The sequence below is a fragment of the Rattus norvegicus genome, chromosome 11, assembly GCF_036323735.1.
Source record: "Rattus norvegicus strain BN/NHsdMcwi chromosome 11, GRCr8, whole genome shotgun sequence".
Taxonomy (NCBI): domain Eukaryota; kingdom Metazoa; phylum Chordata; class Mammalia; order Rodentia; family Muridae; genus Rattus; species Rattus norvegicus.
In genome coordinates, this window is record NC_086029.1 from 43,595,636 (window position 1) to 43,622,615 (window position 26,980).

Genomic DNA, 26,980 nt, shown 5'->3' on the forward strand with positions numbered 1-26,980 from the left:
AAGTTCCTCTTCAGCTTCATTCACTTGTGCATGGTCCCTCTCCCCTCTCCCCCTCCTCTACGGAGCACTGGCGATGCTCCCAGCCTTGAAACAATCTGTAAAGGCAGTGAGAGGTAGCTAGTGACTCCCACTCACCCTTTCACCCTGGGAGGAGGCTGGACCTGAAGTCAGAATTCATTAGAATCCTTGCCTAAACGAGGCTGCTTGAACCTGTACTCTCTGCCAGTCATGCCACTGCTGTTTGTCTGTTATGAAGGCAGGGTTGCCTTCTTGGCATCACTTGGGACGTGTGCATCAGAAGGTTCCGAGTTATCATCTCTCTCCCCGTGACCCAGAGATCCCTGGAAACAATTAAGTGAGTGCTTCAAGTTTACGAAAGAAAATCCATGAACAGTGGGGCTCACCTGAATATTTACTGGCAGACAGGATCTGGTGTTCAATGTATCCAGCCTGAAGGTGGCCAAGAACTAAGACTTGAAAACAAACTCCTTGGAGTTGGTGGTGGGTAGAGCTGTCAAGGCAGGGGCTCCGAGGGGAGGGGTGTTGGTCACTCAGCTGTCACAAAGTGAGGCAACAGGTGGAGAGAACAGTGAGCATGGATGTGGGCAGCCAGGAGAGCCGCACTCTGAGCAAGAGTGAAGGAAGGTAGGTCCTAGGGTAGCACTGGTGTATGTGCCAGGGAATCAATTAAGGATGAATGCAGAGCTCCGGGCCAGCCCCGCCTAACTACTGTGCAGGCGCCCGTGTTTCTTTTCATTTGGTGGCTACCAATCCAGCCGCCCGGTGTCTAGGAAATACGGGGCGGGGGATGGGATAGGGAGGGGTGGGGGCAGGACGGTGGGAATGCAGTGGGTTACCCAGGTTTTAAAATGAAACCAAAGAACTGAAGGCCGGAGGGTCTGCCCAGATCATCCACCGAGCCCAGGTGGCAGCCGAACCAAATGAAGCGACATTGTACTGAGGCACTCGTTCAGATGACACCACTTAGGTCAGATTCAAGCCTTAGGAACCACGGGATGTTGGGTTTGTATCTGCTTAGGAACATGGTGTGTCTGTCTGGTCAGGAGAATAGGAAACTTGCCCTGTTTTCCACATCCAATAGCCTTTTGCTAAGTATCATCATCCCAAACACATAAACAACAACAACAACGACAATAACAAAACCCAAAACAAAAAACTACTTAACTTGAGAGGTGAGATAATTTTCCAGTTAACTGAATGTGGCACAAAAGCCGTGCCAGTAACTCTGACCTTCTTCCCTGATTGTCTTACCCATTCTGAGAAGGGGCAGAGGAAAAGCCGTCAGAAGTCAGAACCAAGAGTGGTTAGGAGGTCAGGGTGAGCCGGGAGACTGCGCCTCCCAGCCACAGTGTCTGGCCCTTAGGCTCTGTGGGTCTTGCTGATTGGCCAGTGACCCAGAGCGTTGTTTCTGAGAGCCTTTTGTTGAACACAGAGAGAGGGCTGCAAGTTCGGCCAACTCCAAGCAGAAAATGATCAAGGGTAGATTTCATATCTGGGTTTTAAGTGCTGGTAAAAGTTGCATTAAGTTATCAAGTGCACTGCGAACCGGGCTTCCTCGCCAAGTGGCTCTGTAGTTGGGGGATTATTCTGCATCCCGAAGAAAAGAAAAAGTGTTTTGTTTAGATGCTGGGGTTGGAGGGGGGAGTGAGGAATTGATCCAGTTTCTCTTAAACTAATCTAACCCAGATGGGGCTTGCTGAATAACTTGCTGGGGTTGGTACCTGGTTAGAAACAAGGTGTTCATTTTATAGGGACTAAAACCTTCCATTGGAAAGGTGCAGAGGGGCTCCTACCAGACCTGTAGGGATCAAATAGTGAGTGTAATCTAAAGGTGGTAATTTCAGACTAACACAGCACATTGAGAGGAATTGTTTAGGGTAATAATTTAATTGATTGATTCATATCTTTTTCCCTGCCACTCACAGGCACCCCTCCCTACTCATAGTTCCCTTGCCTGTGGCCTCCACTAAGACTAGACTGAAGATACAAAATAAAACAAAACAAACCACCAAAGCGAAACCCTGCATATGTAACTGAGTGTGTGCAGGCTTTTTGTTCGGTACCTCCTAGATGACACAGTATAAAAACTAGATACAAAGCATCTTAGTTATGTGTTATAGGCCACATCCTAGTGATCAAGAGGTGCTTTAACATGTATGGGAAGACTGCAAGGGTTATACGTAGATACATGTGTTTGTTTGTTGGTTTGGTTTTGGAGATAGTATCTTGCTACATAGTTGTAATTCCCTGGCTTTAAACCCTGTCTGTGGCCCTGGCTGAAGAACTTATGACCATTTTCCTTATCTTTCTGTGTTTTCCTATAAAGAATGTGAGTTCTGAGGACTCGAACAGCTGCAGACCTTTCTGGAACTGTTATCCTGTGCATACCCAGGGATGGCTGTTCACAGATACATGCAACAAGCTGTAAAGAGAAATCTGCAGGTCCTGACAGCTCACGAGGGCTCAGCCTGCTGCTCACTCAGCTCTGGCTTGGCCAGCCTTCTTCACTGGCTCTCTTACTCTCATTCAAAAATAATTCACTGGGGCTGGAGAGACGGCTCAGCAGGTAAGAGCATTGGCTGCTCTTCCAGAGGCTCCAGATTCAATTCCCAGCACCCACACGGGAGCTCACAACTGTTTGTAACTCTGGTTCCAGAGGTTTTAACACCCTCATACAGGAATACATGAAGGCCAAACACCAAAGGTACATAAAAATAATAAATAGAAAAAATAATTTGCATGAGCGCACACACACACACACACACACACACACACACACACACACACACACACGTGCACTTCTAGGTACTAGAGATGTGGTTGTTGGTTAAGTATTCTAAAGGGGAAAACTGACTATGTCCTCAGTAGCAATTCAGCAGATTTGGGGGTGTGGCTAATAAATATGGCAGGTTAGGGTCATGGTTAGCGAACAAGCATAAGGATTTGTACTCCACACAGATGAACACACATTTAGCCTAATGATGTCAGTCAACAGTGGCTCTGTAGCGCTATAGCATAGCCTAGGTTGTCATAGCTATGCATGTTGTGTATAGGTATACTCTATGATGTTTGTCCAACTCCAAAATTACCAAATGACATGCTTCTCAGGATGGACACTTGTATTTGCAGAGGCCTTATTTTAAATTTAATAATGCATCTTCGTGGAGGGTAGAGTGTGTATGTGCACATCTTGAGGAGCCCAAAAGAAGGCATCAGATGCCTGGGGCTGGAGTCACAGGCAGTTTCAAGGCACCCTGCTACACAAGTGTCCAGAACTGAGCTCGAATCCCCTGCATGAGCAGCACGTGCTTGTAACCAATGAGCCATCTCTCTAGCCTGCATCCCTGTTTTAGAGCAATACATAATTGTATGTATGTGGATGTCCGTGCAGAAAACACTCACTTAAGACATATGTGAGAATATGCGGAAACATGTCCATAAACCAGTGGGTCAGTGCACAGAGCGACAGAAGAAACTGACGGAAGAACACAAAGTCCAGGGGAATGTTGAGAAGCCTCTGGGTGGGGAGACAGTGCGGCTGACAGTGACATGCTGCCCCCTCGGTGACGTGAGGCTTCTCATAGCTTCGGGCAGAAAAGCCACAGAACCAAGAATTCCCATCACGTGGAAGCCGGTAATTGCTAGGATTATTTTTTCCACATTGAGACATTTGGGAATACTCGATTGTTGATTGTTATTGAGTAGCATATGGGGAAAGCTCATGCCTTTGGCAATAGGATTGTTTGGTTTTAAGACAGGCAAACAGTTTTATTGTCAAAGGAAATAGTTGTGTTGAGGACGGGTGCTGAAGAACTGACTGACATCAGGCATTTTGAAAACCTCATTTCTCCCTCTCCATCTGTCCCTCCCCTCCCCCGCCCCCGTGTGAGAGAGAGAGAGAGAGAGAGAGAGAGAGAGAGAGAGAGAGAGAATATGTGTGTCTTCTCAGCATCCCCAAACTGGAGGCAAATAACCCATGACATCATTCCCTTGTGAAGTTGAGCGTCTCCTCTCCTCTCTAAGATGCTGTACTCCTGAGTTCACACTCAGCCTGAAAGCAGTACCTTTGGGGTATTGGTTGCTCTTCCCCCTCTTAGGGCTTCTCTTTTCAACAAACCTTGAATGGCCAATCTCTTTGTTTTTCTGTCTTTATCTTACTAGTTCATTTTTAAATATTGTGACCAAAATACCTCAGGCTGGGTAAACTAATACGGGAAAACCAATTAAATTGCTCATAGTTTCAGTTCTAGGTCAAAGACCAACATCTGGTGCCGATCTCTTTGCTGGAGGAACCTTGAATTACCACATCGTGTGTGCAGGTGTGTCTGCTTCCTCACGTCTCATTCCCTTCTTATATAGCCGCCAGGATTGCATTCTGGAGGCATTACTCTGATGACATTACCTAAGCTTAGGTACCTGCCTCAGAACACTGTGGTCTGATTCAGTTTCTAACCTCCTAATCCCTGCAAATAATAACGAAGGTTTGACTTGAACCCACGGAGCCACATACAGACCCTGTGCAAACCATTGCCCTCACGTCCTGGGTCCCTGTTGTTCACCTTTCTCATCACCTGTGGGCAGCTGCAGAGGAAGCACAGGCCTCACATTATGCGGAGGAGGGAACAGAGAGTCACAGTGGCAGTAATGAGTCTTCTCATAAGAGCTGACTGGGGAAGGTTCTAGAACTTTCATTCCCTCTATGGAGCTCACAGCCTCACTGCTCGCTGCCTGGATCCTTTCATTCAGGTCTGGGATTCTCCAGAGAGTCCCCTAGCCCGCCCTCAGGCCCCACCCGACTCCACACTCAGTACATTTCCTTAGCATTTCATCAAAAGCTACCTCCGTCAGTTTCCCAACGTGGCTCGCGTCGTGATTAACTCAGATGTACAGTGAATATCATGACTGGAGGCTAACACGTGAGACTCAGTTCCTTGCACCTCGCACAAAAATCTATGGGCAGAAGCCACATTACCCAGAAGCAAGTTTTGTTTTTTTTTTAAAGATTCGTTTTTATTTTTCATAGATGTGTATGTGGTTGTTTCTGTGTATGGGTGTGGGCATCTGTGGAGGCCAGAAGAGGTAGTCGGATCTCCTGGAAGTGAAGTTACAGAAGGTTGTGGACTGACCAATGTGTGTGCTGGGAACCAAGCTTGCAGCCCTCTACAGGAGCAGTAAGTGCTCTTAACCAGCGAGCATCTCTCCAGCACCCTGTTGCACATCCTTAATTCAAAGAAATGTTTTCCACAGTGAGGTTTGGAAAGTGTTAATCCTGAGATTTGCCAGAGAAACACCAGTTCCACAATTTGGAGTCAATTTGAAGCAAGCTTTAATTAAATACTGACCAGGATGGATTCTGTGAAGGACCACTCTCTGGAATTTCCACTGAGTGGCCCAGAGACATGTGTTACAGAGGCTTTTAAGGACAAACCAGCATGGTCACCATATTTTCCCATGTGGCTTTGTTATTTTTTAAGAACTACAACTCCCAGCATTCCAGGAAGTTACCTGGTCGTTGGGCGGGTTACAGGTTAACATTTTGGTTTTACAGGAGTTAGCAGGATAGACTCTAGAATACCATCACAGAAGAGTGAGGTGGTTTTGTTACTTTTCAAAAATCCAGCCAGCATTTTACTTACTGTAAGCAACAGCTCTAAGGATTCCAGATTATTGATACAAAGTAAACTAGATGTTGCAACCAAGAACCCCTGATTCTTTGTGGCAGAACAGAACAGAGGGTTAGTTCCTATTCAGGTCTGGAACTGGAAAATGAAGGGAACTTTAACTCTGTGTCATTTCATAAGGATCAGGGCTCCTTCCCTCCTGGGACAGCTGTATCGTTTGGGGTCCTAGTTGGGCTTTTTGTCCATGTAGGAGAGCAAGGGGGAAAGCAAGAACAGGAGTGTCCTATAGAGATGGGTTTCATGTCCCAGCCTCTCAAGTGGCAAACATCTCCTTTGCCCTCTTCCCATTGTCCTAACGTTTGCTGGCCAGTTTGACGAAAGGTCCCTTCCCCTAGAAACCAGGTGGGCTTCCTCCCACGCAGAAAACATCTCTGCTCTAACAGTTGGGTGTCCTCTTCTTATCTGGTATGCTCTTTGGCAAGGTCTCTGAATTTAAGAGTTGTAATCGCTACCATTGGGGCCCATGACTTCCTGTGATTTCCCTTTCAGATAGCTAAGAAACAAGCAGATGGTCCTAGTTTTCTTTATCTCCAGACCTTTTTTCTAAAGGGTTCAGAGATGGCTTCCAAATGGCTTCAAGCATGCTAGGCAAGTACTCTGCCACTGAGCTATGGCGGGCCCCAATGTCACTGTTTTTTGTTTGTTTTGGGTGACGCTGGAACTTGAACCCAGGGCTCTGTGTGTGTGCAGCAAACATTCTACCTCTGAGGAGACATTTCTAGTTCATACCCCCCAACACACCCCCAGATTACTTTTTGGTTATGCTGCTCTTGGCATTTAGGGCCTAATGGTGGGCTCTACCTGTGGAGGGGCTTTCCAACGCCCAAAAGACTCCAACTCATGGCTCTAAACACACACAACAAACATGAAAGAAAAATTGTTTTTCTGAAATGTACTTCAAACAGGCAGAGACTCCTCTGGATTGTGTGACTAGAAGGGTGTGGCCTCTTATGGGGGGGGGGGTACCACTCCAATTATCTTTTTAAAGAGATGAGAGGAAGGCCAGGATAGAACTTCAGCACCTGGATGTAGAGCCAATAACATTGCTCAGAGTGACTCAGGCACCCTTAGCCCTTAGAAAACTTGGAGAATCTCTGGCTTCAAAAGGGAAAGAGGGAAAAAGACTTGACAGCCCGTTTGGCCTCCTCTGAATATGTGTGATGCTTACTTTTAATTGCGAACTCGATACAACCTAGAATTATCCCCGGTGTCTTGGTTTGTATTGCTGTCAGCGTACACTTCCACATCACTGTCCATCATTGAAGGAAGTCAGGACAGGAACTCAAGCAGGGCAGGAACCTGGAGGCAGGAGCTGATGCAGAGGGCATGGAGGGTGCTTCTCACTGACTTTGGGCCTCATGGCTTGCTCAGCCTGCTTTCTTACAGAATCTAGGACCTCCATCCCAGGGATGACTCCACCCACAGTGGGCGGGGCCCTTCCCATCAATCACTAATTAAGGAAATGCCCCACAGCTGGATTTTATGGAGGCATTTTCTCAGTTGTGTCTCCCTTCTGTCAGATGGCCTCAGCTTGCGTCAGGCTGACGTAACACTATCAGCCTGTGAGAATGTCTATGGGTTTTGTCTTGATGTTAACTGAAGGTGGGGGTACCATTCTCTGGTTTTAGGCCCTGTACTACAGGGAGTAGAGAAAAGCCGCTAAGAACTTAAGCACACTTTACTCATTTCTCTTGGATGATGACTGTGGCAGTCCTGTGACCTGGGGTGTGGCTGTCCTGTGACAGGAGGCTTTGGGTTCCTGTCTCCCTGATTTCTCTGCCCAAAAGACTGGAACCTGGAACGCAAGCTAAAGCAAACCCTTCTTCGGAAGTTACTTTTTTCAGTTTTTGTTTTCTTTAGCCACAGCAACAGAAAGGAAATTATATAACAATTAGGAATGTTTAGACTTGACTAAGGGCTGGAGCTAGAAGGGTGGAAGAAAGGGAGAATGGGGGCTGGGGATTTAGCTCAGTGGTAGAGCGCTTACCTAGGAAGCACAAGGCCCTGTGTTCGGTCCCCAGCTCCGGAAAAAAAAAGAACCAAAAAAAAAAAAAAAAAAAAAAAAAAAAAAGAAAGGGAGAACGGAGGGAGGGCAATCCGATGGGGGAGACAAGCCACCATTATCCATAGCTCAGCCGCTGGGGTTCTGACCCACAAGGGCAGCCTCTGGGCTGAGTGCTTACCTCTGAGCTGCCTAAAGAGCAGAGGGATGGAGAGAGGCTGCTCCGGATCCCACCAGTGGGAACTCTGCATGAATTAGTGTTAAGATGAATGGGATGTGAACAGTAACGGGGCAGAGCCGCACCACGGCTTGTGATAGGTAAAGACGTGTATGCCTGCAGCATCATTTGATTCCCACCACAAATCCTGGGCACCGGTACTGAGAGGTGAGCATCGTTGTCAAACACTGTCTCGACCTCTGACTTGATCTTTAATCCTCTGTCCCTTCCCACCTTCACTGGCCTGCTCACAAGGACTCCAAAGCTTTATGAACTCTGTAGTCATTCAAGTTAGGTGTAGGTCTTGGCTCAGACTGAGCTTTATGTCGCGCAAGTGAAGATCATTTAAGAATGATATGTTCAGGTTGGGGATTTGGCTCAGTGGTAGAGCGCTTGCCTAGCAAGCGAAAGGCCCTGGGTTCAGTCCCCAGCTCCGGAAAAAAAAAAAAAAAAAAAGAAAAGAATGATATGTTCAGTACACTAGCACGAGAATGGTGCATTTAACTCGTATTTGATGTACATCCGTGTGCACACACAAGAATGATGTATTTAATTGAGTCCTGAGACGCTTACCGCAGCTGGTGGGGCTGTGTGCCCGCTCTCATCAGGAGTCTCAGTGCATGTAGCATAACTGACTCTGAGGGTCTGCAAAGGAGCACTGTTTTGACGATATTTTTGCGAACGATACCCAAGCTTTTGCTGTGAAACTCCCCTCCTGCTCCACATAGCACCTGTAGGAATCAGCCATTCCTATGATTCTGGCCTCTGTCACTGTGCTCTTTATATAGAAGAGAGTTTTCACTGTCTGTGTGATAACGGTGCTCTCAAGAGTGACTTTCAATAATGAAGACCTGATTTCTTCATTTATTTCTTCGTGTGAGACACATGTGGGCACTGTGGTGCTTATATGGCCAGCTTGTAGGAGCTGGCGCCCCCTTTCTACCACGTGGGTTCTAGGTATGGAACTCCGGTCATTGGGTTTTACGACAGACATCTTTCCCCCTGGGAATTTACCCAAAGGACTCCATATCTTTTTTTTAATTGAGTATTTTTAAATTTACATTTCAAATGTTATCTCTTTTTCTGGTTTCCCGTCCATAAGCCCCCTATCCCATCCCCTCCCCTTCTTCTATAAGGGTGTTCCCCTACCCATCCACTCACTCCTTCCCACCTCCCTGCCCTGACATTCCCCTACACTGGGTGGGGGGTGTCCAGCCTTGGCAGGACCAGGGGCTTCTCCTCCCATTAGTGCCCAACTAGGCCATCCTCTGCTCCCTATGCAGCTGGAGCCAGGGGTCTGTTCATGTGTAGTCTTTGGGTAGTGGTTTAGTCCCTGGGAGCTCTGGTTGGTTGGCATTGTTGTTCTTATGGGGTTACCAGCTGAGACATCTCATTTCCATTCTCTACTTCTTTCCAAAGATGGAGGGCAACTCCCAGCTCCCATGGCTTTTTAGCAAACTCCTCATCTTTATTGATAGTACAAGAACATAAGAACCCTTTATCTAGTCTGCTCTTAGGTCTCCTTGAAACCAGCCTTTCAACTGTTCCTTTGAGGAAGATTAAGGCTGAAGAAGCCACCAGAGTTCTGGTAATATCATGTGACTGTTTGCCAGGGAAGAGAGTCTGAGTGAAAATCACAATCTGTGGCCAGGCTCCTGAGCTGACAGGAAGTTCTACCTACCTTATGGTAAGCCCTGACCCACCCAGCAAAGTGTCTCACTGGACTTTAAAGACAGATTTTTAAAAAGAACACACACTTCTACATATGCTGGGCTTTGTTGCTCATACTGTGAAACCCAAAATTTGAGCAGCTGAGGCAGGAGGATGGCCATGAGTTCCAGGCCAGCTTGAGCAACATGGTAGATTACAGGCCAGGCTGCTGGGATACAGTGTAAGAGATCTGTCTCAACAGGAAATAAAATATTAAAAATGAGGATGGGGAGGCGGCCTCCCCCGTGATCCCAGCACTTGGATCGGGAGTTCAACATCAGCCTCAAGTAATTAACAAGGTGGAGGCCAGCCTGGGGTACTTGAGGCATTGTCTCAAGAAACAGGACAAAACCGTACACTGCAGTCTTCTCCTAAGGTGGTAAGCAGAGTTAAGATTATAAAATCCCTGGCTGGGACTATGGCAATAGAAAGCATTTGACTCATCCAGTATGGTCCAGAGAGAAGTCATAACCAAAGGTAGCTGTTTCTTGACAAGGGTTACCTTTTGAAGCAGCGGAGAAAGCAAGTTGTGGGGAAGCCAACTGTGTTCACTGAACAGCACACTGGTGAGAGTGGACTCTTCCCCACCCCAGAGAACCCTGGCAGCAGGCTGCTCTGTTCCTCTTTCTTTTGAGGTGTTCTTGATCCTGAGGGGTTTCCTCGTTTATTGTACAGAAACATCTCCACTTTCAGGTGCTCCTCTAGACTGCTCAGTGATGTTTCTCTTTCTATTATTATTACACTTATTTAGTGTGTGTGTGTGTGTGTGTGTGTGTGTGTGTGTGTGTGTGTGTGTGTACCTGCATGCATGCATTCTTGCTATGGCGTCTGTTGTGGAGGTCAGAGGTCAAGCTGTGGGATTAGTTCTCTCCTTCCATATGGGTCCCAGGGGTTGAACTCAGGTTGTCAGGCTTGGTGGAAGCACATTTTCACACTGAGCCGCCTTCTTGTTCCCTCTGGGGCGTTCTATCACTCTGCCCTCTAAGGACTTTCAGGCTCACAGTTGTGCTTGCCCTCTGATCTTATGACCCTTCTCAGCAGGACCTCAGTTCCCCGGGCTCAGTCCCTCCCACACTCATCTCCTTTGCTGTATTTACACTGGGACCCATGGTCTCTCATCCCAAGCAGTTTCTTGTCAATATTCACTTTCAAATTTATTGGCCACAGCTCACAGCAAGAAGCACAGTAATTTGCACATGGTCTAGAACTCATTTGATATATATTTTGACATATACAAATGTATACATCCAAGGTTTTCCTCACTGTAACCCACACATACTCATTTTTAAAATCTTTCCCTAAAAAACATTCTTAAATCTGCAGCTCTGGATCTCTCGTGCGCACCAATAGTCACTGAAGAAACCAAATCACCACAAACTTAGTCTCAAAGCAGCACAGAGGGGCTGCTTGGAACCTCAGTTGTAAAGTGCTGGCTAGAGTCCTAAGCAGGCACAGAAGAGCGGGGAATGGTAGAGCATCTTGTATTCTGGTGATGGAGAGGGGCGATGGGCAGGGGGGCTGGCCATCTCACTAGTAGCCTACTTGGGAAGCTCTGGGCAATGAGGAACGTGTTCTCAGTGAGAAAGGTGGACAACACTCAAGAGGAGACATCACAGGTTGCTCTCTGGTCTCCATGAACATGTGAGCAGATGTGCATGCACTTGTGCCCACACAGCACACAGATTTGTAGTTCTACTGGATAAAAGTCCGATGTGGAAATGGCTCTGTTCTGAAGTCTCTGGGATCGTTTTCTTTAGCTTTTCCAGTCTCTTCAGGCCACCGGCACTCTTGGGCCAATGACTATATGACTTCATGCCTGGACGCACTGTCTTAGCATCTCTTCCTGCTCTTGCCCCACCCCCGTGCTTCCCTCCTAATAACTCTTATGGCTATGCTGAGCTGTCACAGATACTGTGTATGGCAGGCTGGCCTTGAATTCTTGATGCTTCTGCTTCCGATTCCACAGTGCCAAGCCCACTGGTGGGATCACCCAGTATCCATAGTGTCTGTCGGATCCACTCTCGGTGGTGTACATAAGAATTTGGGGCAGTGTAAGTGACATATGTCTACCATTATAATCCCAGACACCAGGGAGTAGTTTTATGTCCCTGGGCATTCATTGTGTCCTGCCTGTTCCTCTCTCTCTTCCTGTAATTTCTGTCAATGCTGATCTTTCTCTCGCATCCACACTTTAGTCTTTCCCAGGATATTGCATGGTATATAGTATTGCTTTTCAGACTAGTTTCTTTCATTCAGTGATGCGGATTTAAGGTAAGGTACTTGTGTGTGTGTGCGTGTGTGTGTGTGTGAGAGAGAGAGAGAGAGAGAGAGAGAGAGAGAGAGAGAGAGAGAGAGAGAGATTTGATAACTCATTTTCAAAGACTAGAGCTGGAACCTAAGGCCTCATGCCCTAGGTCTCTTTTAAAACACAGTCCATGGACCCAGTTTGGAAACAGGGAATGGGGTAAATAAAATGCAGGCTTTCCTGCCCAAGTGTCCTCTTTGTAGCTCAGAGTAGGGGGGCTTTGATGATCTTGCATTAGTCTGTTCTGAACACTCCCAGGATAAAAATATGGGACAGAGTGAGTGGTTGGACGTAGCACATACTCGTGTGTGTGTGTGTGTGTGTGTGTGTGTGTGTGTGTGTGTGTGTGTGTGTTTTTCCAGAGCTGAGGACTGAACCCAGGGCTTTGTGCTTGCCCCAGGGCTTTGTGCTTGCTAGACAAGTGCTCTACCACTGAGCTAAATCCCCAACCCCTACTCATCTGTTTTGATGGAAATGGTCCCACAGCGGTCAAGCTCAGTTTCATGGGAAGAGGCCCTGGTTCATAGAGTGAGGCGAGAGGCTAACCCAACATGGCTAGGATTCTTCTGTGATGATCTGGGCAGCAAGCCGTTTGTATTTGTGCCTTTCCTCATTGCTGTGGCCAGCGACCCAAGAGGGAGAAACTCCAGGAGGAAGGGTTTATCTCGGCTGGTGGGTTTGAGGGTAAAGTCCACTGTAGCAGGAGGGGGCATGACAGGAGTGTGACACAGGTGATCACATTGTGTCTGATCAGGAGGCAAAGAGATGTACCAGGGACACATCTTGCTTTCTCCTTTTTTTCTCATTTAAAACTTTCTTTCTCTGTTCTTTTTTATTGTTGGTTTGTTTTCCTTCTTTGTTTCTGTCTTTATTCTGCGGGGGAAGGGGGCGGTGGGGGGGCGGGGCAGGGTCTGGTTCTGTGTGAGTTTATGTGCATGTGTGCATTGGTGCCCCGTGCACTCTCTACTCACTTCTCTGAGGTGGGGACACAGGGCTCACATTTCTCAGCTATACTGGAAGTCAGCAAGCCCAGGGATCCTCTGCGGTCTGCCCCACTATGAGCTGAGGTCACAAGCATGTACCAGAACTCCCAGCTCCTTACATGGGGGCTGGCATCTGTACTCTGAGCCTCATGATGGCAAAGCCAGGGCCCATAATCACTGAGCCACCTCCCCGGCCCCTCTTTATCTCCTCTTCTGTCTGGAACCCCAGGCCACGGGATGGTGCCATCTGCATTTAGGGTGGGTCTTCCCTCCTCAGCTAAACCTTTCTGGAAACCTCATAGACAACCCTTCAGGGGATCTCAATTAGCATCAAGATTAACCATTACAGAACACTTCTGTTCAGGGTTCTAGGACCCAGAACTCTTCTGAGAGTCTGAAGACTCCACCATCCTTAGAAGCCTGTCCTGTCCTTTATCTACTAGCGCAACAAAGCATCTTTTGCATAAACAACGAGCCTTAAGCCAATATCATCTTCCTCTGAGAATTACTTTGAAGTTGCAATCAGCTGACTACTCAGCAGGGTTCTGGGGATAAGGGCTGATGGACAGGAAGTTTTAAGGAGATGTCCAAAGGGATCAAGTAGAGAAGGGTCCCTGCTGAGCACATCTCAGAATAAAAATGCTGGCCCTTCCAAAATAACTACCCCAATTTCCTGCAGGCAGAGTGTGCCCCACAGGGTGTTGAAAGCCATAATGAAATCCTGAACTACTGGTGCCTATCACTGGGTCAGAGGCTCCCTCCCTGCATGCTGTGCAAAGAGACAGTGACCTGCAGCCTATAAAGTTGAGGGCTGGTGGTCGAGAAGAAACAGATTCCAACTGATACCTGATTTCCTTTTGCTGTTCCTACCTGATGAAGGTAGCCTCCCAAAGGAGGAGGAGAAAGAGAAGGAGGAGGAGGAGGAGGAGGAGGAGGAGGGGGGGGGAGGAGGAGGAGGAGGGGGGGGGAGGAGGAGGAGGAGGAGGAGGAGGAGGGAAGATGAAGGGAGCATTATGGCTAGGATAAGCCTTCCGAAGGGCACTTGCAGCCTTCCTCAGAACACTCATGTATGAAAAGAATGACCCAAGGCCCTACTGCCTGTAAGCATCCAGGAAGCCTAGGTACTTTTAGTCGGGAATTACACTTCTGAGAGATTTTGAAACCAGAATGGGACTCACATAGGCGTGGGTCGGCTGTGTGGGAATCAGAGACTTCAGGAACGGCCCTTCCTCCCATAAAGCTCTCCTGTCAGTCTGCCCAGCAGATCCCACACACACCTCAGCAGAAAGTCCCTGGCTCTGCTCCCAGCAGCCACACTGTTGACCTCATGAGGTGTGAGAAGGAGGAAGGGAGATCTACACTCTGGCCAGAACTTTACTTCCTCATTTCTGAGAACCAGCCATGCTCCAGACATGCAAGGCTGTCGGTCCCCAGAGCTTCTCAGAGCCCAGGACCAGCCTGAGTCATCCTCCCCCACTGCTTGAGAAGTCACCAGAGAGACTGGCATGCAGAGTGTACAATTTCCAAAATGGGTGGCTGTGTACCTCAGAATCGCAGAGGTCTGAAATCAAGGCGTCGACGGAGACACACACCTCAGTTTCTGCTGAAGGCTGGCCATCCTTTGGCTACCCTTGGCTTGTGTCCCTCTATCACTGACTCTTCACATCATTGTCTGTCTGTCTGTCTTTCTTCCTTCCTTCCTTCCTTCCTTTCTTTCTTTCTTTCTTTCTTTCTTTCTTTCTTTCTTCCTTTCTTCCTTTCCTTCCTTCCTTCCTTCCTTCCTTCTTTCTTTCTTTCTTTCCTTCTTTCTTTCTTTCTTTCTTGTCTCCTGCTGGGGACACTTATCATATGCCATGAACGGATCCCCTGAGCTCGGTATGCCCTCCTTTTAACTACTTATGTCTGCATCCCTGTGTTCAAATAAAGCCACATTCTGAGCTACGCTAGGAATACGGAGACATATTATTCAGTCCACGACAAAGCTTCACTATGTTTCTCATCACCTCATTCCCCTGCCCCTCTGAACTCCTTCCTGGCAGGCCTTACCCTATGCAGGCAATCCCCCCACCCCCAGCTTTCCTCTGTGGGGTAGGGCAGGCCCAGGAGTGGTTTCCTGAAGTTTAATGGCATCCCCTTACTCCAGGAAGGCCTGGAGATTAGAGAACTCAAGTGTTCCTCAGGACGGGTAGCCACACGCCCAGGGACACCCACTCAGCATACTTTCCTGCTTTATAGGTTCTTCCAGATTCCCTGGGCTCATGTCCAATCCCTCAGTGTGCTGCCTGAAGGGAATAGAGCCCTCTGAGCCTTACACTGGGCCATCACAGCCCGAGGTGCCTGGCCTACACAGGAAAGCCAGCATCTGGACCTCCGCAGCCCCCTGTGGCCTCAGATCTTCCATAGCCGATAAATACACCCATGCTTTCTTAACCCAGCAGCCCCTGCCTCGGGACACTAGTGTCTCCTTGCTCCGAAATCTCCATAGTAACGGGGAAGGGGGCTTCCTGGAGCTCCTGTAACCCAGCTAAATATTTTCCAGGTTACTTAACCAAACTCCTGCAAAACCACACCGCCTATGCCTGTGACGGGGACTATTTGAATCTGCAGTGTCCTCGGCATTCAACAATAAGTGTGCAGTCGGCATTTTATGGGCAAGATTTCCAAAGGTGTAGCCCCCAGGAGCCCATCTCCCAGAGGGAAGACAACTTGACCTGTGTGGCATCCACCGCTTTGCAGGTACTGAGTTTCGTGGATGTTCTAAGCTCATGAAATTGGTCCCCCCATCTCTGTCCCTCTCTTTCTCCCCCTTCTTCCCTACATTCATATATATGTGATTTTTACAGTTCATTCAGAGCAAAACCCCATGGGAACTCCAATTATTATACATCACTAGTTTTTACAGGTGAGCTGCTCCTTGCTTCTCAAACTTTGACGCTGTCATGGAGAACACATGGAATCCCTATGCCGTAAAGCATTCCCTCAGCACATGTTCAGTGAGAAATTCAGGGCACGCTCTTTACTGTAGTGAAGCAAAACAAAGCCATGTTGGACTTTGACCTCCAGGCCACAACACTGATCAATGCCCCAGTGGGAAAGGTGGAGACCCCCAAGTGTCTTTCTGATACCAGAATTGGATCGAACTTCCTAAAGACTGTCCCAAGAGACGTATCAGTGGCTGGCTTTTGTGCCTCATGGTTGGCTTCTCTACCTGTGGACAACCCTGTTACTCTCACTTGGAGAATATGAGGATATTTTGAGTGGTCTTGGTTGGATTTAGTTTTTCTTCTGAACAATGCCAGAAAGAACAACAACTTCTTCCTCCTCCTTCCTCTTCTTCTTCTTCCTCCTTCTCCCTCCTCTTCCTCCTCTTCCTTCTCCCTCCTCTTCCTCCTCCTCCTTCCTCTTCTTCTTCCTCCTCTTCCTCCTCTTCTTCCTCCCCCTTCTCCCTCCTCTTCCTCCTCTTCCTCTTCCTCCTCCTCCTCTCCTTCTCCTTCTCCTCCTCTTCTTCCTCCTCCTTCCTCTTCTTCTCCCTCCTCCTCTTTTCTTCTCCCCTCCCACCTTTCTTCTTCTCTTCCTCCTTGGGTACATTTGAGGATGAATTGGTACATATAGAGGTCAAATCATTTCTCTGGTGGTATTAGCCTATCTGTGGCTTATCCATGTAACTTTTTTCATTACTGGAGATTGGCTGAACCTGGGATTTTCTGCACGTTGGGTGGGCGCTATAGCCTTCGGCAAGCTATAGTCTCAGCCCACGCCCACCCTTTTATTTTTCATATTTGAGACAGTGTCTTGCTAAGTTGCCCAGGCTAACTTTGAACTGTGAACCTCCATCCTACTATCTGTGCAAAGCTGGGATCACAGGCCTGTGCCACTAAGGCCAAGTTTATCCAAACAATTTATAACCTGTCACCTCAACTACCTGGCTAAGTCACTGGCCTGGGATGATTTTAACACCTCTCAAGTTCTTTGCAACAAATGGTGTTAGAAGTCAGTTTGTTCATGACCAGCATAGAGTATGTGGGTGAAGGTCAACTTACCAGAAGGTCTAAGGAGACTTTCATATCCTTTTCCTAATGCCTACAGAGAAGAAGCAAAATTATTAGATGACAGAGAAATCCCTCCATTTTTCTCGTACCACGTATTCAGTCCAAAAGCCATAGCATCTGGGCTGTCATGTGATCGGTGAACAACAGAAAAGAACGTGACTGGCTGACACATCCCCTTGATATGGTTTCTGTGTTGTGATGAGCAACAACAGGTTTCTTTGGAAGTCAAGCATAGTATCTTTAAGTGCCCCATCCTGCCCCAGTCCCCCCACCACCACCCAGCCTCCCTTCTAAAAACCATAGTCCCTGTCCTCCTCACCCAACCCGGGTGACCAGGCCCTCTGCTGCCTTCCAAGGTGCATGAGAGGAGAGCTGGCCAGCACAGGAGCACAGAAGTACCCAGTTGTTGAAAGTCGGAACTGCTGGTACCCGCATCCTTGCTCCAGCCTGGTGCCCTGAGGGAAGAGGAAGTTCATTTAGACTGACATGTTAGCATCTGTGAACACAGTCGGAGGCTGAGTCTGCCAGGAACAACCCTGTGCAGCTCAGCAAGTTCCTTCCCCGAGGGCTTCACACTATACTGAGGCAGCCAGTGTCCTGAGGGGCAGTGGTGTTCAAGATAGGGACAGGTTCACATCTGCCAAGGCAGACACCGCGGCGCCTCTCTGCGTTTTGCAGTTGGTAACATGGTTTGAGCACACTTTGCCTCAGAGGGAAAAGCTTTAGGGGAGCACCTGAGGGCTGGGTATGTAGTTCACCAAGGCCATTCCAGTGTGCCATCATCTGAGAGCTGTGCCTCCCAGGGCGTAAAGGGTCCCCACGAGTTCTTTCTGATTGACAGACAGATCCAGATCTCCTGGGCCCCTGAGGTGGTAGAGTAGGTGACATGGCAGGACCAACATCCTCATGGAATTATGTGTTCCTTGAGCAGATTCTAAGAACACAGTAACTCGGGAAAGCTCAAAAATCTGAATAGAATTCAGTCTTGAAGTGTGTGTGGATTTGTGAGAACAGTTCCCATTCTGGACTTGATCTCTCTTTCATCACAACCAAGGCTGAGACCTGAATTTATTCTGGGCAGAGCTTTCTCTGGGAGCCAGAGCCCAGAGGAGCAGGAGGGAGTGGTGGATCTTTCCATGAAGTCGTGTAGGGTTTTCCACGAGCTTCCAGAGGGAGTGTAGGAGAAGCTTTTTGACTAAATGAGTAGTCCACTAAAGAAATCATTCAGCCACAAGGTCATAGGCTCATGCCCTTGGGTTCGTTAAAAGTGGAAATCAACTTTACTTTATTTGGTGGAACAAGTTTGGGTGTTTGAAGCTTTCCCCGAGTTCCTAGGGCCTGTGTGTGGCCATTCTAAAGGTAAGATGGTATGGCCATAATTCCTGGTCATAACGGCTTGCTCAGCTTGAAAGTTTGGATTACCCCCTCTCCCCGGACTGAACAATCAAACATGACTTGATCACACTCACATGCCCTGGATCCTCTGAGAGATGGCGCTTTGTAAGAGTCAGTCATAGTGCCCACTGTGGCTGGTTGCGGCTGGCTCTCCCATGGGCCTGGTTCTCTGGACCAAGTCCTTTCTTCTGGATGTTATGGGGAGATACTCCACCCCTCACCTCATGTGTTTCCATCTAAGACACAGCTCAGGCCGGGCAGAGAAGCCTCACTCCCTCAGAGCCCAGAGCAACCCAGGTTTGGGGCCCAGCAGACACCGTGTGCAGTTTACAAGCCTATCCCTTTTCTACCCCTCCTTCCAGAAGGTGCTGGACGAGTGCCAGAACCAGCGGGCCTGCCACCTCCTGGTCAATAGCCGAGTCTTCGGACCTGACCTTTGTCCAGGAAGCAGTAAATACCTCCTGGTCTCCTTTAAATGCCAACCTAGTAAGTAACTTCTGAGGGGGGACAGTGTGTTTGGGATTGGCCCCTGGTCTCATGGACACTCCTGACCAAAGTCCTCTGCCCATCCAACCTCAAATCCCTTAACAGGAAGATCAGAAAAGAGAGACACACAAGGGCATGTGTACACTCACACTTACACATCTTTCAAAAGTAAAAATCCCTCTCAAGGTATACAGCTCGATTGTATTGATTCTGAGAGTAACCGCAGAGTGGAGGAAACCCCAGTGTTACGAGACTTGATTTTCACTAGGCTCAGTGGCACAGGTTCCACCAGAGCCACCACCTCATGTGTGTGCGAACTGGCTGTCCCCAGTTTCATGGATGCATGGTGTGCAGAAGTAATCGCTTGCATTCTCGTTCTTGTGCTTTCTCCATTGACTTTTGCCATCCAGGGTGCACAGAGCTTTATGATCAGCCCACCGTAAACTCTAAGTAATCCCTCTTCAAGGAGCTGTCCCATTTCCAGGCCCCTGGGATGTGCCTGCAACAAGCCCAGGGGATTGGTGACTTCAGACTTTCTTTCCTTTGTTTTAAATTAGCATACATATTTTGGTTGATGCTCTCCCACGGCTCTGTCCCCCTCCCCCTCCCTCATCCCCTGTCCCCCTTCCCCACCTTTCCACTCCCAGTTGTTCCCTTTCCAACCTCACATCACACACATTTTTATTCATTTCCCTCCACCTCCTTGAAGTCTCTGTTTTCCTCTATTAAGGCTCCCTTTTACTTTCACACCCACACAGACACAGGAACATAAAAATTTATAGCTGGACTCTCACATGAGGTCTCTCACACTGTCTTTCTAGCAGGCTTTGCTTGAATAAATGAGTGTTGAAAAGACATTGTAGCAATAGTATGTAGCAGGATGTTAGGAACGATAGTTTGTTTCTACAGCACCCTCTATGTTGTCCCAAACTCAACTGGGTTTTTTTTGTTTTGTTTTTTGTTTGTTTGTTTCTTTTTGTTTTTGCTTTTGATCTCTGTCCATTCTAAAACACTAGTAGCCTAAGACTTGGCTCTATTGTCTGTTGGGGACCCTCTCAGCAGCCAGCAGACTTTTCTCTAATAATCTCCCAGAAACGACCAGGAGTATGATAGAAGGACCCCTTGGTACTGTGCCTGCAAACACACTCACACCCAGACTCGTACATGCACACATCTGTACACTCACAGCACACAAGAGACCCTCCTGTGCCCCATCACATACACATTGCTGTGGCCTTCTACCCTCTTAACCATGCAGACCCACTCACACGTCATACTGTCTCACACTCTGTTGTACATGCACACTGCACACACACTGTCTTACACACTCACACATACACTATTGTAGAGTGTAAGCAGTGACAAACAAACCTAGATGTTGAAGAGTGCCTGAAGAACCCTCCTCCCAGGCCCCCCCAACCCCCCTCCAGCTCCCTCCAGCACCCCTAGCACTCCCAACCCAACAACCCCTGTCTTAGCCAACAGAAGAAGAGCATCCCTCAGAGTCTCCGCATCCTTTGTGGGCCTTCTGCGGCTGACTCAGAGAAACTCCACTGTGCCCTTGGTTGCCATTAGATTTGGCATCCTTTTCCCTACCCCTAGTTCCCACCTCCGTGAGGAAAGCAAATATTCCTCTCAGAAGCAGTCGCTCAGACTGCCTGCAACTGGAGAAGAGGGTGGTGAGAGTGTGAGTATTATGGACTGGAGACACAGAACATAGATATGTCCCCAGCCTTACACCAATGTGGTTAACCTTTTTCTAGTCCTAATACAGAAAAAGCCCATCTCTAAACATCACAGTTACATTAAATGTCCACCCTCTTATGACTTCCCAATGGGGATTGTACACAAGTATGAATTTGGAGGAAACAAACCACAGTGATGTTTGCACCGGGAGGTGCAGGGTAGGTAAAGCCCCACTCTGACTGCCCCAGGGGAAAGATGAGGCATGGAGGCCGTGTGACCTGGTCCTTGGCAGTCAGAGTTTTGGAAGGCGGTTTTGGAGGCCTTTTTTCTTCCGCCCTCCTTCCTTTGAAGTCTCTGGTCCTTGTTCTGCTGTGATCCTTGCAACCACAGCTGCCTCCGGGGCTGTGATGCAGAGTGGTCCGTGAGTCCAGTACTGCCACTCAGAGCAGTCTTTGAGTCTGATGCTGCCATACAGAGCGGCCCGTCTCTTCCTGGTTTTGAGTCCTGAGAAGTCCGCAGGACAAGGGAATTGACACCAGGGAAATTGGCAAGTGCTATAGACCAGAGTTGGTTTTGCTGTGTAATCTTGGACAGTGGCTTGCAGAAGCTCCATTGCCCAGCCGTGCAGTGAAGAAATGTCCCCAATATGCGTTTGTGAGATGCCTACCACAGGCCTGTGGTGGAGTTGAGCCGAGTCAGGGCTGGCTAGCATGCCAACAAACAGGTTAACTAGTTCTGGTCACTGATGTGCACTCTGACAAGCAGTGATGCTCCTGGGGCAGATGCATCCTGGGAGCTGGTGAGGATGCGGTGCATTGTCAGTACAGAGAGTATGAGGACACAATCCAGGCAACCAAGTGTCCATCTCAACTTTAACACTGCCTTGCAGTGGCGGTGGTGAGCAAGATCAATGTCTAGCTACTCCTGTCACGGCAGATTGCTGCCCCTCCGACCTTCCACTGCTGAGATGTAAAAGCGAACTGGTCCAGACACTAAGTGATGTGCATTGTGGGAAGGACTAGACTTTGAATATTTATCTATTATGGTGCTGGGGATTGAACCCAGCAAGTTTTGAATTTTTGTGTTTCCCTGAGCTATCCACACACAGTACTCTCTTTCCTCACAACACCTAGCAGTAGCTTCCAGCCACAGTGCGAGCGGGGAGGGAACATGCCAGGGCATGTATGTGGAGGGCAGAGGAAGACTTGCAGGACTCGGCTCTCTCCCTCCAACATATTCGTACAGGGATTGAACTCAGGTCATCAGGCTTGGCAGCTCCGGCACCCGATTGGTCATTTGATCACAAGGAGAACCGATGATGTGTTTGTAGCTTAGGTGTGTTACATGTGTTACAATGTACTTTTTTGCAGTTTTTTTATTGGATATTTTTTAATTTATTTACACAATCTACATTTTTTAAGAAAAAAATTCTGGTAAAAAATTAACGTCCGTATTTTCAACTAGATGACTTTTTAACCCACTGTGGTTTATTTGGACATAGTCCTTTCAGGTCAGGGAGGGACTGTTTACCAAAAAGGGGGTGCCTACACTGGTCTCTACAGAGTCCTGCGTCTGCCTTCCCAGGCTTCTGCTGGGCTCTTTCCAAGTGTGTCAGCGACTCACTGTTGGGAGTCTGTCTAGATCTCAGAGCAGCTCGGTTCCCCTTAGAGGGCAGCAGTTATGTTAGGAGGCCCCTGCTCCTTTAGAACCCCAAAACTGTACTCTTAGGTGACAGCCTGCACATCTGCAATCACGAAACTCAATACAACACAGCAGGAAGCAACCTGGCATGCACCAGGCTTCTCTGCTGCGGATGCACAGTCAGGGACAGGGCATCTAGAAGCCTTACACATGGGTGCCCTGTTACCTTCAGTGGGGTTTGCTGCCATTGAATGACTGGGCTTTCGTTAATCAAAGAGTCATGGCTAATATTTATTCCATGGTGTGCCTTTAAAAAATTGTAATAACCAGGGCTGGAGAGGTGGCTCAGTAATTAAGAGCACTGACTGTTCTTCCAGAGATCCTGGGTTCAATTCCCAGCAACCATATGGAGACTCACGACATTCTGTAGCTCCAGTACTAAAGGATCTTCTGGACTCTGCTGGCACCAAGCACACATGTAGTACATGTATATACATACATATATACATACATACGTACATACATACACACATACATACATACATGCAGTCAAAGTACTCATATACATTAAATAAATAAAATGAACACTTTGTAATATTTTTAAATGCTAACTTAAGGAGAGACAGAGACAGAGATGAGAGAGAGGGAGGGAGGGAGGGAGAGAGGGGGAGGAGGGGGGATAAGTCTTGTTTTTAAAAGTTTTTTAAAACACAGGCCTTCAATCTCAGTGCTTGGGTGGCTGAGGCACAGTTCAAGGCTAGCCTGAGCTACACAGTGAGTTTAAGGCTAGCCTGACCTATATAGTAACTGTTTCAATGTAAAGAAACCAAACTAGCCATGAACTAAAAAGGTTCACGTTGAAGTTTGGTTGTGCCAACTTCTCCCACCTCTGCCTTGAAGGCTCTCTGTTCCTGGCAGGCATTTCGAGCACGTTCTGACTGCAAAGCTCTCTGACGTGGCTCCCATGTTTTATGCATCAAATGTCAGCTGTCACTCTGGGCCTTTGACGTCAAAGGAAATGTCATTGTTGGTGAGGTTGAGCACCTACTCAGACACAGTGCCCCAAGACACAGAGGCAGTGGTCTCTTTATTTAGAAGAAGACAAACTTTTCCTTGGATTTAAGTGTAAAATCTCATGCTGACACTGCGGTGAGCCAGTTGGGGGTCTTTTAAATGTGTGCCATGACCTTGGGCTCTTTGCCCTGATTCACCAGTTCTTCCTGTGCGTCAAGTGAGCAGAGAAGACGGGAATCTGTGAGCATCAACGGCCTGGCTATTGCTGATTGCATGTCGATCACGCTCATAGGCATGTGCAACCTTTTACGACTGTGGTGTGATGTTATCACCTACAAAGTAAGCCCTGGATTTGTGTCGGCTGCGTTTGTAACTAGCTATGTGTGGCCCATAGGCATCAGGCTGGGCAACTGCCTGGAATTTCTTCTTTAAAATACATAATCATTTGCCCTTATCCAGAGGGACAATCTCCGAGAGATTCCATGGATGTCTGAAGCCACGAATATTATCAAACCCTATGTAGACTGTGATTTTATATAGATACACACCAATGATAAAGTTTAATTTGTAAATTAGGCACAGTGAGAGATCTGTCACAACTAATAATAAAAGTTATAACTATGGCAATAATAAAATTGCCACCATCAACATTCTTGTACTTTGGAGCTGTTAGGCAGTAAAATCGGGGTTATTTGAATATAAATATTTCAATATTTCGACAATAGATCTGATAACTAAGACAATAAACCAAGGGACTAATGGGCAGGTAACATATATAGGGTGGAAACGTTGGGCAAAGGAAGGACTCATATCTTGTGTAGACAGAGCCCAGTTGCAGAAGAGTGCAGCAAACTACTGAGAATAGGAATGTTTAAATTTTAGGAAACGTTTACTTCTAGAATTTTCTACTTATCATTACCAAGCTGTCATTGGTTGCGGGTTACCTAAAATCACAGAAATCCACCTGCAGGAGGAGTAGGAGGTTGACTATATTAAAAACCACTCCCGAGGCTCACCACTAAAGCTGGCTTACATCTTGAGATCTGAAGTCTCTCCCTGCCTATGACCCAAGGTTTGGTCTTTCTGCTTCTTTTGGGGCTTTTGGTGAAGAATCACAGGAACTTCAAAGTCACAGGAAGGTGGGCTTTGTTGCTACAGATGGTTTTCTTTCATGGTTTAATTTCAGAGCTTAAGCAGTATTGGTTCTGTGGAAGGCCAGCCAGCTGCCCTAACTCTGGGTCGGGTTAAATACGCTTTTCTGGAAGCCTTATGGTGAGAGCTTTCAGATCGTTTGGACTCCAACCACAGTTAAAACAAACAAACAAACAAAAAAAAACCCAAAAAACAAAAAACAAACAAAAACAAAAACAAAAACATTGTGCTTATTGGCCCAACACGGTACACACTCATACTAACACAACTGAAAGGCGATTGCTTGAAATTATAGCCATGCTTGTCCTGACGGAACGCCCTTTGATGTTTTGATGATTTCTAATCATTCTTGTTTCCTTTTCTGTTTCTTTCTCTTCTTCTCTTCATCTTCATCGTCTTCTCCTTGTCCTCCTGCTTCTCCTTCTGCTGCTTCTGCTTCTTCTTGTAGTTGTTCTTCTTTTCTTCATCTCCACCTTCTCCTCCTGCTTCTGCTTCTCCTCCTGCTTCTGCTTCTCCTCCTCCTTCTGCTTCTTTTTCTCTTTCTGCTTTTCCTTCTATTGCTTCTGCTTCTCTTCTCTTTTCCTTCCGTCTACTTCTCCTCCTCTTCCTCCTCTTCCTCCTCTTCCTCCTCTTCCTCCTCTTCCTCCTCCCCCTCTTCTTCCTCATTCTCTCTCTCTCTTCCTCCCCTTCCCCCTCTTCCTCCTTCCCCTCCTCCTCTTTCTTCCCTGAGCGAGGGCCCAGACAGGACTCTCCATGTAGCTCAGACTCTGGGCCTTTGTGCCCGGGCTGGGATCACAGCCGTATGTGGCCACTCCCAGCCAGTCTGTAGTTTTTAAATTTCCTGGTGACAACTCTCTTACTTGATTTCAAGACTCATCAGTGGGTCTCAGATCACAATTGGGAGAACTCGGTCTTGAGGTGTATGAGGATCTGAAATCAGCAGAGTGGAAGACAAACGTGAGCTAAGGAGGGACACAGAAGGCAAGAGATTTCTTAGGGAAGCTGACTCCCTCCAGACAACCATCTTGTCATTAGCTCCTGCTCCTGCAGGCTGTGACACAGCAGCTCCCCTAATGGCCATTTTGAGTGAAGTTCTTTACTACATCTAAAGTGTGGAGAGCAGGAACGAGTGGAGGGAAGCCCTCAGTATCAACTACCATTATTTTTAAAGTATCCCAAGGTATAATTCTTATAGCTCGAAATCGCCCATTTTAAATAAACAGTTCAACACCGAGAAGTTTCCTGAACCGTGTTCTCTTGACCGTATGTCCCATCTGTCTTGTGCCCAAGTCCCTTGAATCTACTCCTTGATCATACCCACAGATTATAGTGAAAGAAACTATTACTTTTAAAAAGAAAAAATCATTGATGGGTGGTGGTGCTGCAAGCATTTAATTCCAGCATGGGAGGCAAAGGCAGACAGGTATCTGAGGTCAAGGCCAGCCTGATCTACAGAGCAAGTTCCAAAGCAGCCAGGCTACACATGTCTCAGAAAAGAAGCCATGTCTCAAGGGGGTAGGGGGAAGGAAGGAAGGAAGGAAGGGAGGGAGGGAGGGAAGGAGGGATGAGAGGAAGACATTATTATAAATTTTTATTTGAATCAGCAAGATGGTTTCATGGGTAAACAGGCTTGCTGTCAGGCTTGGTGACATGGGTCAGTCCCTGGAACTCACATCAAAAGGAGAAAACCCGCAGTCAGCTGTCCATCCGTGCATTGAGATACTCATTCCCACACACAGACACGTACACAAAAGTTTAAGTTTTGGGTTAAATGGATGGTTCTATCGTATGATTAATTGTTAGTTTTTTTTTTTTAAGCCAAGACTTTTTACCTTCGTAGTTCAGGGAAAATGAGCTCTGTATGATATGTAATGAGAGATTTTTTTATTATGGTAGCGCAGAGATCTTCCTGCTTCAGCCTCCTGGGCACTGGAATTACAAGACGGACCCCCTCCCCCCCCTTAAAAAAAAGCAGTCTCGTGTATCTCCGAATGGCCTCACGCTTTCTATACAGCTGGGAGCGCGAGGGCTATCCTGAGCTTCCTGTCCTCCTGCGGGCCCCTCCCCAGTGCTGAGATTATGGGCATGAGCCGCCAGCTCCCATGTGTGTGGTGTTGGGTTTGCAGTCATTCCCTCTCAGCGAGGCTAATCTGTCGCTGCTTTCCGCTTCTCCTCCAGATGAGTTGAAAAACAAAACAGTGTGTGAAGACCAGGAACTGAAGCTTCACTGCCACGGGTCCAAGTTTCTCAACATCTACTCTGCCGCCTACGGCCGGAGGACCCAGCAGACAGACATCTGTTCCTCCGGGGCGGAGCTGCTGCCCCCCTTTGGTAGGCGATTTTATTTGGCTGTCATTAGGCTGTTGTCTGAGTGGATTGTGGTCCCGGGTCAGCAGTGAGATGTGGCTTGTAGCAGCATGAGAGGGAAAGTCAAGGTGCAGCTGCTGTATGCAGAACCCGTTCTAGGCACTGGGAACTCATCAACGAATAATCTACCCAGTCACGGAGTGGCCTTCCAGCACCACAGAAGGAGGCCATAAGTAAACAGAAGAGGAAGGAGTGGTTACAGCTGGCTCTTCATGTGCACAAGTTCTGCAACTGCGGGTTAGCCCAAGCACAATGGCAAATACTGAGGAAA

General features: G+C 47.7%; 1 protein-coding gene across 5 annotated transcripts in view; it reads left to right on the forward strand.

Annotated features, from left to right (window-relative positions):
* Nucleotides 1-26,980, forward strand: part of Eva1c (eva-1 homolog C) — a 74,065-nt gene that overhangs the window by 20,023 nt on the left and 27,062 nt on the right. For 3 of the 5 annotated variants that reach the window (XR_010056249.1, XM_039088774.2, XM_340966.10), the window contains exons 2-4: nucleotides 15,459-15,655; nucleotides 18,726-18,849; nucleotides 26,521-26,673. Coding sequence is in view for 4 of the 5 variants with exons in the window: in XM_039088774.2 (XP_038944702.1) it covers nucleotides 15,459-15,655; nucleotides 18,726-18,849; nucleotides 26,521-26,673 (474 nt within the window). In the remaining variant the exon portion in view is untranslated. The remainder of the gene's footprint in view (nucleotides 1-15,458; nucleotides 15,656-18,725; nucleotides 18,850-26,520; nucleotides 26,674-26,980) is intronic. The other 2 variants (XM_017598089.3, XM_017598090.3) reach the window with 2 other exon arrangements.